This window comes from Pogona vitticeps, chromosome 4 (genome assembly GCF_051106095.1).
Source record: "Pogona vitticeps strain Pit_001003342236 chromosome 4, PviZW2.1, whole genome shotgun sequence".
Taxonomy (NCBI): domain Eukaryota; kingdom Metazoa; phylum Chordata; class Lepidosauria; order Squamata; family Agamidae; genus Pogona; species Pogona vitticeps.
The window spans coordinates 190,654,624-190,668,599 of NC_135786.1; the positions used below are offsets into that span (position 1 = coordinate 190,654,624).

Genomic DNA, 13,976 nt, shown 5'->3' on the forward strand with positions numbered 1-13,976 from the left:
TGTCAAATGCTAACCACAGTGGTGCCTTGACTTACAAATGTCTTGACATACGACCATTTTGAGTTGCAACCAGCTCCAGCCACAAAATTTTGCTTTGACTTGTTGCCGGAGCTTCAAGTTGCAAACAAAAGAGGCAGGGGGTAAAGGCGGGGAATTCAAATTACAGGACTAACCGTTGGTCGGTGAAGAGCTTCATTGTAGCTCTTTCGCCCCAATGGTTAGCGTGCGCGCATTTGCAGAGAGGCTTTGGACTGCCTGGTGCTGCTTTCTGCCTCTGGGTGAGTACATTTACCTGGTTTTGCAGGGTGGGTTTGGGTTTGGGGGGTTATGTTTCTGTGCTGTGATTTTTTTTTTTTTTTTTTTTTGCTGTGTGTTTTTTCCCAGCTCCATCACGTTCCGATGGAGCTGGCTGTGTGTGTGTGTAGGGGGTGCTTTTGATTTTTTCCCCTCAGCCCCATCACGTTCCTATGGGGCTGGCTGTGGGGTTTTTTTTATTTCCCCCCCCCCCCACAGCCCTATTGCATTCCAATGGAGCTGGCTGTGGAGTGTGTGTGTGTGTTTGATTCCCCCCCCCAGCCCCATCATGTTCCGATGGAGTTGGCTGGGGGGGTGTTTTTGATTCCCCCCCTAGCCCCATGGTGTTCCAATGGGGCTGGCTGTGTGTGTGTGTTTTTTCCACAGCCCCATCGCATTCCGATGGAGCTGGATGGGTGTGTGTGTGTGTTTTTTATCCCCCCCAGCCCCATCGTGTTCCGATGGAGCTGGCTCTGTGTGTGTGTATGGGGGGGTGTTTTTGATTATTTTTCTCCCGGCATTCCAGTGGGGCTTGGAGTGGTTTTTATTTATTAATTTTGGAGGGGGGTGGGTTTTTTTTGTTTTTTGTTTTGGTCTGGAATGGATTAATCACGCTCCAATGCATTCCTGTGGGAAATGGTGCTTCGATTTATGACCATTTTGAGTTACGCCCATCTTCTGGAACAGATTATGGCCGTAAGTCAAGGCACCACTGTATGTTACTGTTAAAACAACTTAGAACACCAAAAGGTTCTCAATTCCAGATACCCATGAAACCCACACTGTTGTCAAGTGATGAAACTCACATTCATATAAATGAAAAAAGAAAACATGGATAATGTATTTTAAACAGGGTAGAAGAGTTTTTAAAATTCCAAATGATTAACAGCAATAGCAGCTCACAAATGTGAAATCAAGCTCCCAGTGCTTCAATCCTCCAACTTTTCCAATGAGTGAAATTGACAATGCTATCAAATAGACTACATCCTTTCCAGCTGTACTGAGAGATAGACAATATAAATATTCTGATCACTGGACAGATTCCTAAATTTCCCTACCTCTTAGTATCTCTCATTCAATATAGAGGCTGAAATTCAGCAGTAAGTTGCAACTAGAATAGACCCACTGAATCAATGAACTTATGGAGGAGTTAACTCATCAAATCCCCATTGATTCAATGGGCCTACTCTTGTTGGGTATCAGTATTGGGTTTCAACCAACAATTCCTACATTTGAATAAATATGTACAGAATTATACTATTAACTGAGAACTGAATGATCACAGAAGATGGACAAATGGATGCCAAAAGACCAGATAAGCTGCAAAGAGAACCGAAAGAACTGTGTGTAAAAGTAGTCACATGATCAAAGGCTGAATATCAAAAACAACTTATAATTACAAGAAAATACCCTGAAAAAAATTAAACGGTAAAATAAAAGAGATGACAAGATGTACTGCCCATTATCTCCCCAGTTCATCTATCAAAATTTTGATTGATATTGGTGCCCCCCTTGCATAGTAGTTCATGCTATGCATGGGCAAAATAGGTGTGGTTTCCACTTTAAATGAAATTGACCTAATTAACAGTTCCCAAGATAATACATGAGCTAGAAGGCAACTGTCCTGGGGTTTTTTATTTTATTTTTTCTTTTTCTAAATTTGCCATTTAGCGCTCTAATTAAAATGTGTATAAAGAGGCATATGTTAGGGGAAAGCAGCAACCCACCCCCACAATAGTTCACTAAGCAAAGTTTAAGTGTTCAGAAGGGATAAATTAGAAGCAAGTGTTTGTTTAAAAAGAAAGAACTGTGGAAAATTTGTCACAAAACCCAGATGTTTTCGAGTACAACTCCCAGAACCCCCAGCCTGTACTGCCAATGATAAAGAGGACTGTGGGAGTTGTAATCTGGAGCACCAAAGGTTTGCCACCCCCTTAGTACTTCGAGTTAGCAGGATCATGGTCACCAGCTCTAACATCCCAGCCTTAACAGGCATTGCAAGCCAGCCGGACTGTTTTAAGAGCTTATTTCTTGCTTCGATCTGAAGAGCTCTCTTAATGACAGCACCGTTTTGGGTGTGTGTGTGTGTGTGTGTGTGTGTGTGTGTGTGTGTGTGTGTGTGTGTGTGTGTGTGTGTGTGTGTGTGTGTGTGTGTGTGTGTGTGTGTGAGAGAGAGAGAGAGAGAGAGAGAGAGAGAGAGAGAGAGAGAGAGAGAGAGAGAGAGAGAGAGAGAGAGAGAGGCGTCAATTCATACGGGTCGCTACGAAATCGGAGGTGACATGACAGCCCCTAACGACAACACTTCCCACCGAACTGCTTGCCGTCTCAGCCACCGCCTGTATTTTTAGCTGTTTGGGGGCGTGCATACCTCAAGGCGAGGATTTCCATTCCTACGTTTTGCCAACCGCGGAAGCTGAATCAATCCAAACCGGGCCAGTAGTGAACAGAGTCGTTCCGACGGGACTCACGTCTCTCCCCGCCCCAAATATATTGGCAATGCCAGCCTGTTCCCCCCCCCCACACACACACTCACACCGCCCACCCTCCTCCGCCGGGCGACCAGAGCTCTGGCGCTGGCCGTCGGGAGGGCCCATTCATATTTCGGTCACGTGCGCCTTCTCCTCCCCAATGGGCTCCCCAGCAGGACCGGCGGCGCGGCGCTGGAGTTTGGCCCGCGTTCAAAGCGGGAGAGAGGCAGAGGCAGAGGCGGCGGCGGCGGCAGCTCCGGCGGCCCCTCGCTCAGCTCAGTCTGGGGCCGGGGAAGCAAAGCTGCTCCCGGTTGCATCGACATCAGCATTGGCTCGGCCGCTGCTGCCACGCCGAGACTTCGCTGACGCCGCCGCCTCTCCCCCGCCGACCTTCTCCCAAGTCCGGCCAAGTTTGCAGTTAATAAGCCGAGGCGGCGGCGGCGGACGTCGGGCGGCGGCGGCTGCTGCTGCTCGGGCTCCCCCCCCCTCGTCACAGCCGGCCCCTTCTTGCGCTACTCACCGCTGTCCAGCTTGACGACCTGGGGCAGGCGGTAGGTGCTCACCAGCACGTCCAAGGGGACGGACACGGCGCTCCACTTCACATCCTTCAGACTGGTGCCCGGGGAGGGGCCCGCATCCATCTTCCCGCCCTTCCCTTTGCTCCTGAGGACCGGGAGAGTGTCGTCGGCGCCTGGCCGGGGAGCTGCCCCCGCAAGCAGCGCGGCTTTCTCGCTCAGCCTCGGCTGGTGCCGCGGTCGCCGCCTCCGCCCCTGGCCATGCCGGGCTTCGCCTAAAGGCCAGGAGACCCCCCGCCGACGGCGGCAGCAGCAGCTGCTTCGCCAGCCCCCCGGCGGCAGCGCGGGTTGCGAAGGCGGCAGCGGCGGCTCCGGCGGGCTCTTGCGCTTGCAGCTCCAGCTGACCCAGTAAACGCCATCCCAGCACGGGCTGACTAGTCAACAAGGTGCCAGGCACGCCTGCGCAGTCCGCGCTCCTCCTCCTTTTTTTTCTTCCTCCCAGGGAAAGAAGGGCAGCCCAGACGCTCCCTCCTTCTTTCGGAGGGGGAAAAAAAGAGAGGGATGGGTGGGGAGAGAGGAGGGGACGAACCGGAGGCATGGTCGGAGGCTCCTGCAAGCGGTGTCCCGCTCACTCCCTCTCTCGGTCAGTCAGATGCCTGCAAGCTCCGGCTGGAAAGGAGAAGGCTGTAGCCTTGTCACGGAGCGGGAGGCAGGCGAAGAAACCCCGAGGGGGAGACTCGAGGAAGTTCCACTCGAGATCTGCATCGGGGCCGTTCTCGACCGTGTATGTTAACTGACTTATCGAGTGCCAGATTGACTGGGGTCTCAACAACAGTTTTGTGCAGGTCTGGTGGTAGAGTAATGATGGTGATGTCGCTAATTTCTGCACATAGTTTTCTTCCCACGTTATTGACTACAACCCCACCCCTTACGATGTTCACTGTAGAGACCCCTGAAATTTTGGGATAATGGTTTGTCCACCTATTATACTCCAGAGAAGTTCATGCTAGAATCACTTTCTTAGACTTTAAGATGCTCTAACATTTTGTTGAAGACAGGAGGGCCGGGCGTGCTCTGGTCCATGGGGTCAGGAAGAGTCGGACACGACTTAACGACTAAACAACAACAACGAAACATTTTGTTTTTGTCTTTTGCTGCATCATCACTATCTCTTTGGAACCCATCTGGCCCAGTATAATTAACTTCTCCCTGGCAGTGGTCCTGGGTTGTTCCAGAGAGAAGTTATTCCCAGCCCTACCTGGCCAGTATCAAGGATTGGACTTGAGTCTTCGTGCATGTAAACCATTTGCTCTACTGCTGAGCTATTCTTCCCTCTTTGTACAACGAACCAGTCATGTGGCTGTTTATTTAAAATGTAGGGAACGGTCATAAACTGATTCACGTTCACTGATTCTGTCACACTATTGCTGGTTTTCATATTCAGCCGTTTCCAAGGCTTTCAAATGGGAAATTTTCCAACCTTACTTATAGATTCTAAGGAGTTCATCTGGAAACTACTGCTGAACCTTTAGCCCCTCTCTCAATGCTAATTGGGAAAGGACTGGGCAGCAAAAGGAGCTTGAGGCTTTGCTCTTTACTGAAAAAAAAAACACACACACACAATTCTTCTGAAGAAATGTGTGTAACATTGTGTGTTTTAACTCAGCCTTCTTGGTGGAAACAAATCCCATTTTTAAAAAAATGGGATTTAGAAGACACATGGTTAGTACCAAGCTTGTTTTGTAGTTGGCCTGATCTTTGTTTTTCCTGCTTTTTCCTAAGCAGTCTCCCTTGGGAGCAAACAATACAGAACTCATTGAGACTTCTGTTTCTGAGACAAAGTGCACAGGATATATGACTGCAGAAATCCATGGACTTTCACTTGAGTTCTGCATTAGGTGCTCTTTGGGATGCTAAAAGGCCAAGGGCACCCAAAGCCCTTTTGATCTTTCTTAAACATAAGCATAGAATTATAATCGTAGGCTGAGGTCCTGTTGTGGAGTTAAACAACAAGTATAACTTTTAGAGATAACTGCTATAAATTAAGAAATCTCCATAGACAGTATCTGTGGGATACTGACTGAGCATGCAACCAATGCACAGAGATTCCTTAACTATTGCTCTAAAAGTTATGCCTTTTATATAACCTCACAGCAAGATTTCAGCCACAGAATTATAGAATTGAATTGAAAGAGATCCCAAAGCTTATCAAGTTAATATATCCTTTGCAAAACAGGATATCACAGCAAAAGTGTTACAACAGATAGCCATCAATCACTGTTTAAAAACCAACAGTGAGGGACAGCTTGACATAGGGATTTCTTAACATTTAACCTGCCAGTAGGAGTTGTTCAACAGTTATTTGTCAAATAATTCTTACTGGCAGAAAGTTCTTTCCAATATTAATCTATATCTGCTTTTCTGTAATTTTGAGTACATGATATCTGTTCCTATCTGTTGGAGCCACAGAAAACAAGCTTGCTCCACCTTTCACACGACAGCCTTTCAAATATTTGGAGATGACCACCAGGTCTCTCTTATTCTCTCAGAGCTAAATATACCCAATTTCCTCAACAGTTCTTCATAGTCCTTGCTCTCTGTCTTAATCACTCTGCTGTGGATACATCACAACAACAGAAATATCTTGGTGTGCATGTGTGTGCACATATGCATTAACTACAGCTTTGATATGAGAAAGACTGGGCAGTAATTTGGGGACTTTGCCAGATCTTCTTCCTGCTCCATCTTTCTTGTCACTGGTCTGACCTTTCCTTGCTGCAAATTCATCTGACATGGAACAGAATAAGTTCATCTTGTTGGAGGTGGAATGGCCAATTCTGTGTGCTTGCTCACTTTGCCAGCAGCGATGTGGCAGCTGAGTATGGTGATAGGATATACCTTCCTACCAGATTTTTGATGTAGTTGCCCTGGGTCTGCTTCAAGGAGAAAGGCAGGGGTAAAAACATTTTAAATAAATAAATAAATATTCTGGAGCAGTTCAGTCTGCCTGCTCTTTTACAGGTGTGTTCATGGCAGCCATCAGGAAGCAACAGTGGACCAGCTTTGGGCAACGTTCATGGATTTCTGGTAGTTGTGCAACATTTTTCCCCCATTCATCCCATGTGCTACTTTCTTTGTTCCAAGCCTCTGTGTCTTGCGCTGTCTCCGCATGGATTCACCAGGACACTTTTAAGACCTCTTAGTAAGCAAACAATACTCTGTCCAACTTGTGTATGTGAGAGAAATGTGCCTTATAGAGGATGGTAAAACATCCTGAACTATTTTTGCTGGTGCCATCCCAAAGACATAAATAGCTTTTTGAAACGGTGATCATTTGGAATAAAGAGTAATATTTTAAAATGTCAGGTTTTTGACAGTCATACTCATCACACAGCTGGAAAAGTGTACTGCTTAACATTGCATGGGAATTGGAATTTTACTATTTTTATTTTTCAGAAGGACTGTTAGTAAGGGTCTTGATTTTGTTGCATCTCTCCATATCCTACCTGTGTTTTCGTTCAGTCTCTTCTATTAGATTGTAAGACTTTTTCCTTCTGAAAGGAATTCATAGGTTATTTTTACATTTAAAATAAGTTCATGCATTTTAACATATGCATTTTAATGTATGCATTTTCTGTGATGACTCGGGCACATTAGGAATAGTTTTCAATTTTAGCTGTTCACATTTTTTAAATAGATGCATGACTTTGTACATATTTTATTTATCCAAAGTATACCACAAACCTACAAATGTGCAGATTTCTGATGGAAGGTATGGTTTCTCTCATAAAATCTCATGATGTGCAAAACAAATACTTTAGTCACCAACCTCAACGCCAATGAAACAGTTTTTCGTATTGCTACCTAGTTAGCCTTACATCTCCTTCCCATGAAATCTATATTGGTTTTGTATCCATTTAATGTTTTACACTGCCATTTCCCCCTCTAAAAGATTTTCTAGTGGAATTGGCTCTAATAATGAAAATTGGTCTCAGCTCAGCTCTGATAGTGCAGGGCTGGGAAACTAGTGTTTCAGCTGCCACTTTCCCTCTCAGTTTTGTGAATAGCATAAATGTTTCACAATCTCTGCTACCTGTGTACTAATAGAGACACCTTCTGGGTTGCAAAATAACATTTTTGTGTGTGCCAATGACAACAATTTCCTTCCTTGTCCGGAGTGGTTTTATGATTACCTTTGAGCAAAATATAGTTGAAAGAAAGTGACTTGCGTCATAAATGTTACCTGATTGCTTGAGCTTAGCAGTGACTCATGAAAAAGCCTACGGCTTCTTGCTACCTTGATAGAGGATGAGAGGCATTAACATTTGACTATTATTTTCTCTTGCTTCATGCTAGTTTTTCTAAAAGGTCCAGTGGTATCTCAGCAGAGTAAAATTATGAGCGACAAAATTATCTTGAAGGGCAGTTCTAGAAGTGGCACATCATGGTACAGTTTTTTTCCCTGTGGCTGTTTTTAAGTTTATCAGGACTCAGGTTTATGCTACAATGGATTGGCTGGTAACTTATGGGAGGGGGAGAATGTTATTCTTATTGAAGCAATAGGATTCTTATTTTGCTTTGCAATGATGAGAATGGTATACTGTTGCATAACTTGGGTTTCATGATTTATTTTAACCATCAATTCGTAAGCTGGATGTGGTCAAAAAAGATATGGCATGAATAAACATTGACATCCTGGGCGTCAGTGAACTAAAATGGACAGGAATGGGTGAATTCAATTCAGACGATTATCGTATCTACTACTCTGGGCAAGACTCCTGTAGAAGAAATGGAGTAGTCCTGATAGTCAACAAGAGTGGGAAAAGCTGTATTGGGATACAATCTCAAAAATGATAGAATTATTTCAATATGAATCCAGGCAGACCTTTCAACATCACTGTAATCCAGGTTTATGCACCAACCACCGATGCTGAAGAGGCTGACATTGACTAATTCTATGAAGACTTACAACACCTTCTAGAATGGACACCAAAGAAAGATGTTCTTCTTATTATAGGGGACTGGAATGCTAAAGCAGGGAGTCAAGAGATAAAAGGAACAACAGGTAAGTTTGGCCTTGGAGTTCAAAACGAAGCAGGGCAAAGACTAATAGAGTTTTGTCAAGAGAACAAGCTGGTCATCACAAACACTCTTTTCCAACAACACAAGAGGCAACTCTACACATGGAAATCACCAGATGGGCAATATCGAAATCAGATTGATTATATTCCCTGCAGCCAAAGATTGAGAAGTTCTATACAGTCAGCAAAAACAAGACCTGGAGCTGATTGTGGCTCTGATCATCAGCTTCTTAAAGCAAAATTCAAGTTTAAACTGAAGAAATTAGGAAAAACCACTGGGCTAATCAGGTATAATCTATGCCAAATCCCTTATGAATACACAGTGAAAGTGAAGAACAGATTTAAGGAACTCGATTTGGTGGACAGAGTGCCTGAATAACTATGGATGGAGGCTTGTAACATTGTACAGGAGGCAGCAATAAAAACCATCCCAAAGAAAAGGAAATGCAAAAAAGCAAAGTGGGCTGTCCAACGAGGCCTTACATATAGCAGAGAAGAAAAGGGAAACAGAATGCAAGGGAGATAGGAAATGTTACAGAAAATTCAATGAGGACTTCCAAATATTAGCAAGGAGAGACAAGAGGGGCTTCTTAAATGAACAATGCAAAGAAATAGAGGAAAATAACAGAAAAGGAAAAACCAGAGATCTGTTCAAGAAAACTGGAGATATTAAAGGAACCTTTTGTGCAAAGATGGACATGATAAAGGACAAAAATGGGAGGGACCTCATAGAAGCAGAAGACATCAAGAAGAGGTGGCAAGAATACACAGAGGACTTATACCAAAAAGATTTGGATATTCCAGACAACCCTGATAGTGTGGTTGCTGACCTCAAGCCAGACATCCTGGAGAGTGAAGTCAAGTGGGTCTTAGAAACCATGGCTAACAACATGGCCAGTGGAAGTGGTGGCATTCCAGTCAAACTATTTAAAATCTTAAAAGATGACATTGTTAAGGTGCTACACTCAATATGCCAGCAAGTTTGGAAAACTCAACAGTAGCCAGAGGATTGGAAAAGATCAGTCTAAATCCCAATCCTAAAGAGGGGCAGTGCCAAAGAATGCTCCAACTACCGTACAATTGCACTCATTTCACATGTTAGAAAGATTATGCTCAAAATCCTCCAAGGCAGGCTTCAGCAGTATGTGGACCGAAAACTGCCAGAAGTACAGGCTGGATTTCAAAGGGGCAGAGGAACTAGAGACCAAATTGCTAACATGCACTGGATTATGGGGAAAGCCAAAGAGTTCCAGAAAAACATCTACTTCTGCTTCATTGACTATGCAAAAGCCATTGACTGTGTGGACCTCAGCAAACTATGGCAAGTCTTTAAAGAAATGAGAATGCCTAACCACCTTATATATCTCCTGAGAAATCTATACGTGAGACAGGAAGCAACAGTTAGAACTGGATATGGAACAACTGATTGGTTCAAAATTGGGAAAGGAGTACGACAAGGCTGTATACTGTACCCCAGCTTATTTAATTTATATGCAGAATACATCACGCGAAAGGCCGGACTGGAGGAATCCCAAACTGGAAATAATTGCCTTAAGAAATATCAACAACCTCAGATATGCAGATGATACCACTCTGATGGCAGAAAGTGAGGAGGAATTAGAGAACCTCTTAATGAGGGTGAAAGAGGAGAGTGCAAAAAATGGTCTGAAGCTCAACCTCAAAAAAACCTAAGATCACAGCCACTGGTCCCATCACCTCCTGGCAAATAGAAGGGGAAGATATGGAGGCAGCGGCGGATTTTACCTTTTTGGTCTCCATGATCACTGCAGATGGTGACAGCAACCACAAAATTAAAAGACACCTGCTTCTTGGGAGGAAAGTGATGACAAACCTAGACAACATGTTAAAAAGCAGAGACATCACCTTGCTGACAAACGTTGCATAGTCAAAGCTATGGGTTTTCCTGTAGTGATTTATGGAAGCGAGAGCTGGACCATAAAGAAGGCTGACTGCTGAAGAATTGATGATTTTGAATTGTGGTGCTGGAGGAGACTCTTGAGAGTCCCCTGGACTGCAAGGAGAACAAACCTATCCATTCAAAGGAAATCAACCCTGAGTGCTCACTGGAAGGACAGATCCTGAAACTTCCAATACTTTGGCCATCTCATGAGAAGAGAAGACTCCCTGGAAGAGACCCTGATGTTGGGAAAGTGTGGGGGCAAGAGGAGAAGGGGACACAGAGGCTGAGATTGTTGGACAGTGTCATTGAAGCTACCAACATGAATTTGACCCAACTCCGAGTGGCAGTGGAAGACACGAGGGCCTGGTGTGCTCTGGTCCATGGGGTCACGAAGAGTCAGATATGACTAAACAATTAAACAACAAACAATAAAAAATTCTAATTTAGGTCTCCATAACATGACAGTGCAATTGTAAAACATCTAATAATCTTAAAAGACATTTATGTGCCTTTTTGAACAAGTTGTAAGTAAAATTAGCAAACAAGCTGTGTGCTGTTTGAAATTCTACATTTGCTAAAGATGGCAGCAAATGTACATTCAAGTACAGGACCTTAAACAAATGCTGCTTTAATGCACATTCTGATATTCTGGTTCAACAAAACCTTATAGCCTTCAAAAAATATTATAGAACAGAATAATCTATAGTATATGTATGGCTTTTGATTTTCATTTCCTTGCGTCTATTCATCTGCTCAGATGAACAGGATGACTGTGCCAATTCCATTCAAAAGAGATGGCGCTGAGCACTAGAATGTATTGCTGAAAAAAAAAAAAGCAGAACATAGTGTTCATTTTGCATTGATTCACACAAGTAAGCCAGCCATAGTTCTCCCTCCATACAGTCCCTCTTGACATTGCCAGGTATAAACAATATGAAGGCCCTAATTACATTTTTTAAACAACTACATTCATGGACACTCAGAGTATATGTATGTAGTACCAGTGCAGAAGTGGGACAAAATCATTTTTTGGAGGATAAAAATAGTATTACTAGGTTTTTTTAGGATTGAGCTTTTGTGTACAGAGCCCGTAGCTTCAGCTCGCAGAGTATAATACTGAAATGGGATACAAAGAAATTTGAGTTGTATTATTAACATTGGTCCTAAAATTTCAAAGGGCTGGTTAGCAGAATAACCCTGGTAAAAGTAAGGTTAGTCACATAACTCAAGTGCTCCCTGGGATGCTAAGGCTACAGTTTTTGCCTTTAAGAGGGTATTTGCTTTAGCTGAAGAGAGATGTAAGCTGTTTTATCTCATAGTCCTGCTGGAAAAGTCATTTTTGTTATATACACAGTTCAGCAGTAATACAGGCAAACCTACATGGATGAACTGATTAATATCTCTATGTATAAATAATCGGATAAAGAGCTCATGTGTTTACTTAAGTCAGAAGACACTGAATTAAATCTCTTGATGTATTCTTCTTGTTGTTTCCGTTCTGAATCTAACTTTGAAGTTCTTTGATTCCATAACAGCCGTCTTGAGTTCATGGACAGTGCGTCCAAGAGGACTGACGTTTTCTCCATCGGCTTTCTGAATATTACCATTTTAATTGTTGGTTTTGTGTCCATTTATTCTTCTTCATAGAAGTGGAGCAGTCTGCTGGCCTCTACTGCCACAAAACGTTGGAAGGCTACACCCCCACTGTTCTTTCTGTAACAGCTGTAGTTGAATTGTGAAAGAGCAGTTCTCTTGTTTTCCTCTGAGTGTATCCATTTCTGTTGATCTTTAATTGTATGCCTGTCAAAAGAGGATGCATTTGCTTCTTGTAATGTTTGTCATACCAACTGTTTTCGTAGTTATGATATACCACTAAGTTTTCCTGAATAGATTTTACAGTTATGACTTGAAGTGCAAAACATAGATTTCTGTTTTTTAAAAATGATTTGTAACAGGTAATTAAAAGATGATAGACAGTACTGTTGCTTGATAAACATCTAAAACTTAAATAACTTGATACCTTGCTATCTAAAATACACACATTAACCATTCCAGAATTGTTATGTGCAAAGTATATAACATGATCAGAAGATACACATCACTACCATTTGCAACAAGTTTTCTTTTGTGCTTTTTCAGTAAGAGTCACCATTTGCAGTCACCGTTTGCAGCAAGTTTTCTTTTGTGCTTTTTCAGTAAGAGTCACCACATCTAAATCAAGTAGTACACATGAGTTCTGAAAAGAAAACAAAGCATGGAATTAAGTCCAGTACACATACATACGTGCTAGTAACACAGCAGTGAGCAACTTGTTGTCTTCCATATGTTATTGGAGTACCCCTTCCATTAGATAGGCAGTGGCCAATGATTAATGGGTGGGGTGTCTTCTGGACTAAAAACATATGGAAGGCCACAAGTTATCTAACCTTATGGCAATACACAGACTTTGTTGTGCAGTACCTGAACTGAAGCCTTGAGTATAATAATTAACAAAAACAGAAAAAGTTACCTTTTTTGGACTACAATTCCCAGAATAACTAAGCAGAACAGCCACTGGCTGGGATATACTTTACAACTGTACTAAAAAACAGCAACTTTTCCCATCTCTGTTAATAACCTCAGTGGAGCAAAGGCTGTCGAAATAGCATTCCACAGTAATGATGTAACTGATTGTAAAAGACAAGGTTTCTGCAAGTTAAGGAGGCTCTGTTGCTCCATAATCAGTGGTCATTGATAGCTAATATATGGAGTCTGACACATCTTAAGCTATTTTGTGTGCCAATTGAAATATAGTATATCAATATCTCTTTATAGCAGCTCTGTAAGATCAGCTGTTATTAGTACCTATTTTACAGAGGCTGAAAGTTTAAGCACAAGAGAGGGTCTTGAACCAACCATGTCTTGCCTGCCATACCATCTGTCTTCCTGAGCCTCAAAAGGTCAAGAAGAACAGAAGGATGCATCCCCCATTAATTTGTCTAATCTCCCTTTAAAGCTAGTGACTGCTATCACATCTTGGAGCAGTGAGTTCCACAAATGAATTACGTCTCATTTCAAACAGAATTTTTACTCTATCCGAAACCTTTTATGAACTACTTATCTTGGATTTCTCTTTACCACATCTTTTTTTTTAAAATGTGGTAATGAGGAAACAAACAGGAAACAGAGATATGCTACATACAGTATGATTAAGACATGCAGTTCAGCGGCAATACAAAGTAAATGCAAGTCTGTCTCAGAAAAATGCAAAAACATGTAAGATATGTCAGGAAGCTCCTTGTCTTTCCTAGATGCTGAATTAATTCAGCCTTTTGATCTTGTCAAAACAAACATGATACAAGAGAAGAGGCTTAATATTTTTTTAATTGACAAAACCTTCATGGGAGTTGAGTTCAAAAAGAAGTAGGCTAGTCAGTCAAAAGGCAAATCAGGGGATAGGGATTCAGCCTTTGCTGGTTGGGGTTACACTCCTCTTGAAAAGATAGGTTCGCAACTTGGGTGTGCTTCTGGACTGAACTTGAGATTAGATACACAAGTATCAGCAGGAGTGCATTTGCACAGTTAAAGCTGGTGGACCAGCTGCACCCATTCCTTGAAATGTGATGGTGACATGCCTCAGTTACATCTCATTTGGATTACTGAAACACACACTATATGCCTTTGAATAATACCTTTGTGCACCTTAAATTAGGTGGAG

The 13,976-nt window shown here is 42.7% G+C and overlaps 2 protein-coding genes across 3 annotated transcripts in view; both read right to left on the reverse strand.

The window, feature by feature from the left end:
- Nucleotides 1-3,405, reverse strand: part of GAREM1 (GRB2 associated regulator of MAPK1 subtype 1) — a 100,560-nt gene extending 97,155 nt beyond the window's left edge. The window contains exon 1 of the mRNA XM_020790962.3: nucleotides 3,283-3,405. Within this exon, the coding sequence (XP_020646621.3) occupies nucleotides 3,283-3,403 (121 nt within the window). The 5' untranslated portion in view covers nucleotides 3,404-3,405. The remainder of the gene's footprint in view (nucleotides 1-3,282) is intronic.
- LOC144589316 (ras-related protein Rab-10-like) overlaps nucleotides 500-13,976 on the reverse strand; it is a 50,142-nt gene continuing 36,665 nt past the window's right edge. Inside the window, exons 6-7 of one of the 2 annotated variants that reach the window (XR_013545370.1) lie at nucleotides 12,385-12,515; nucleotides 500-12,079 (exon numbers count right to left, since the gene is read on the reverse strand). Coding sequence is in view for 1 of the 2 variants with exons in the window: in XM_078393693.1 (XP_078249819.1) it covers nucleotides 12,438-12,515 (78 nt within the window). In the remaining variant the exon portion in view is untranslated. Of the gene's footprint in view, nucleotides 12,516-13,976 lie in introns of both variants that reach the window. The other variant, XM_078393693.1, reaches the window with a different exon arrangement.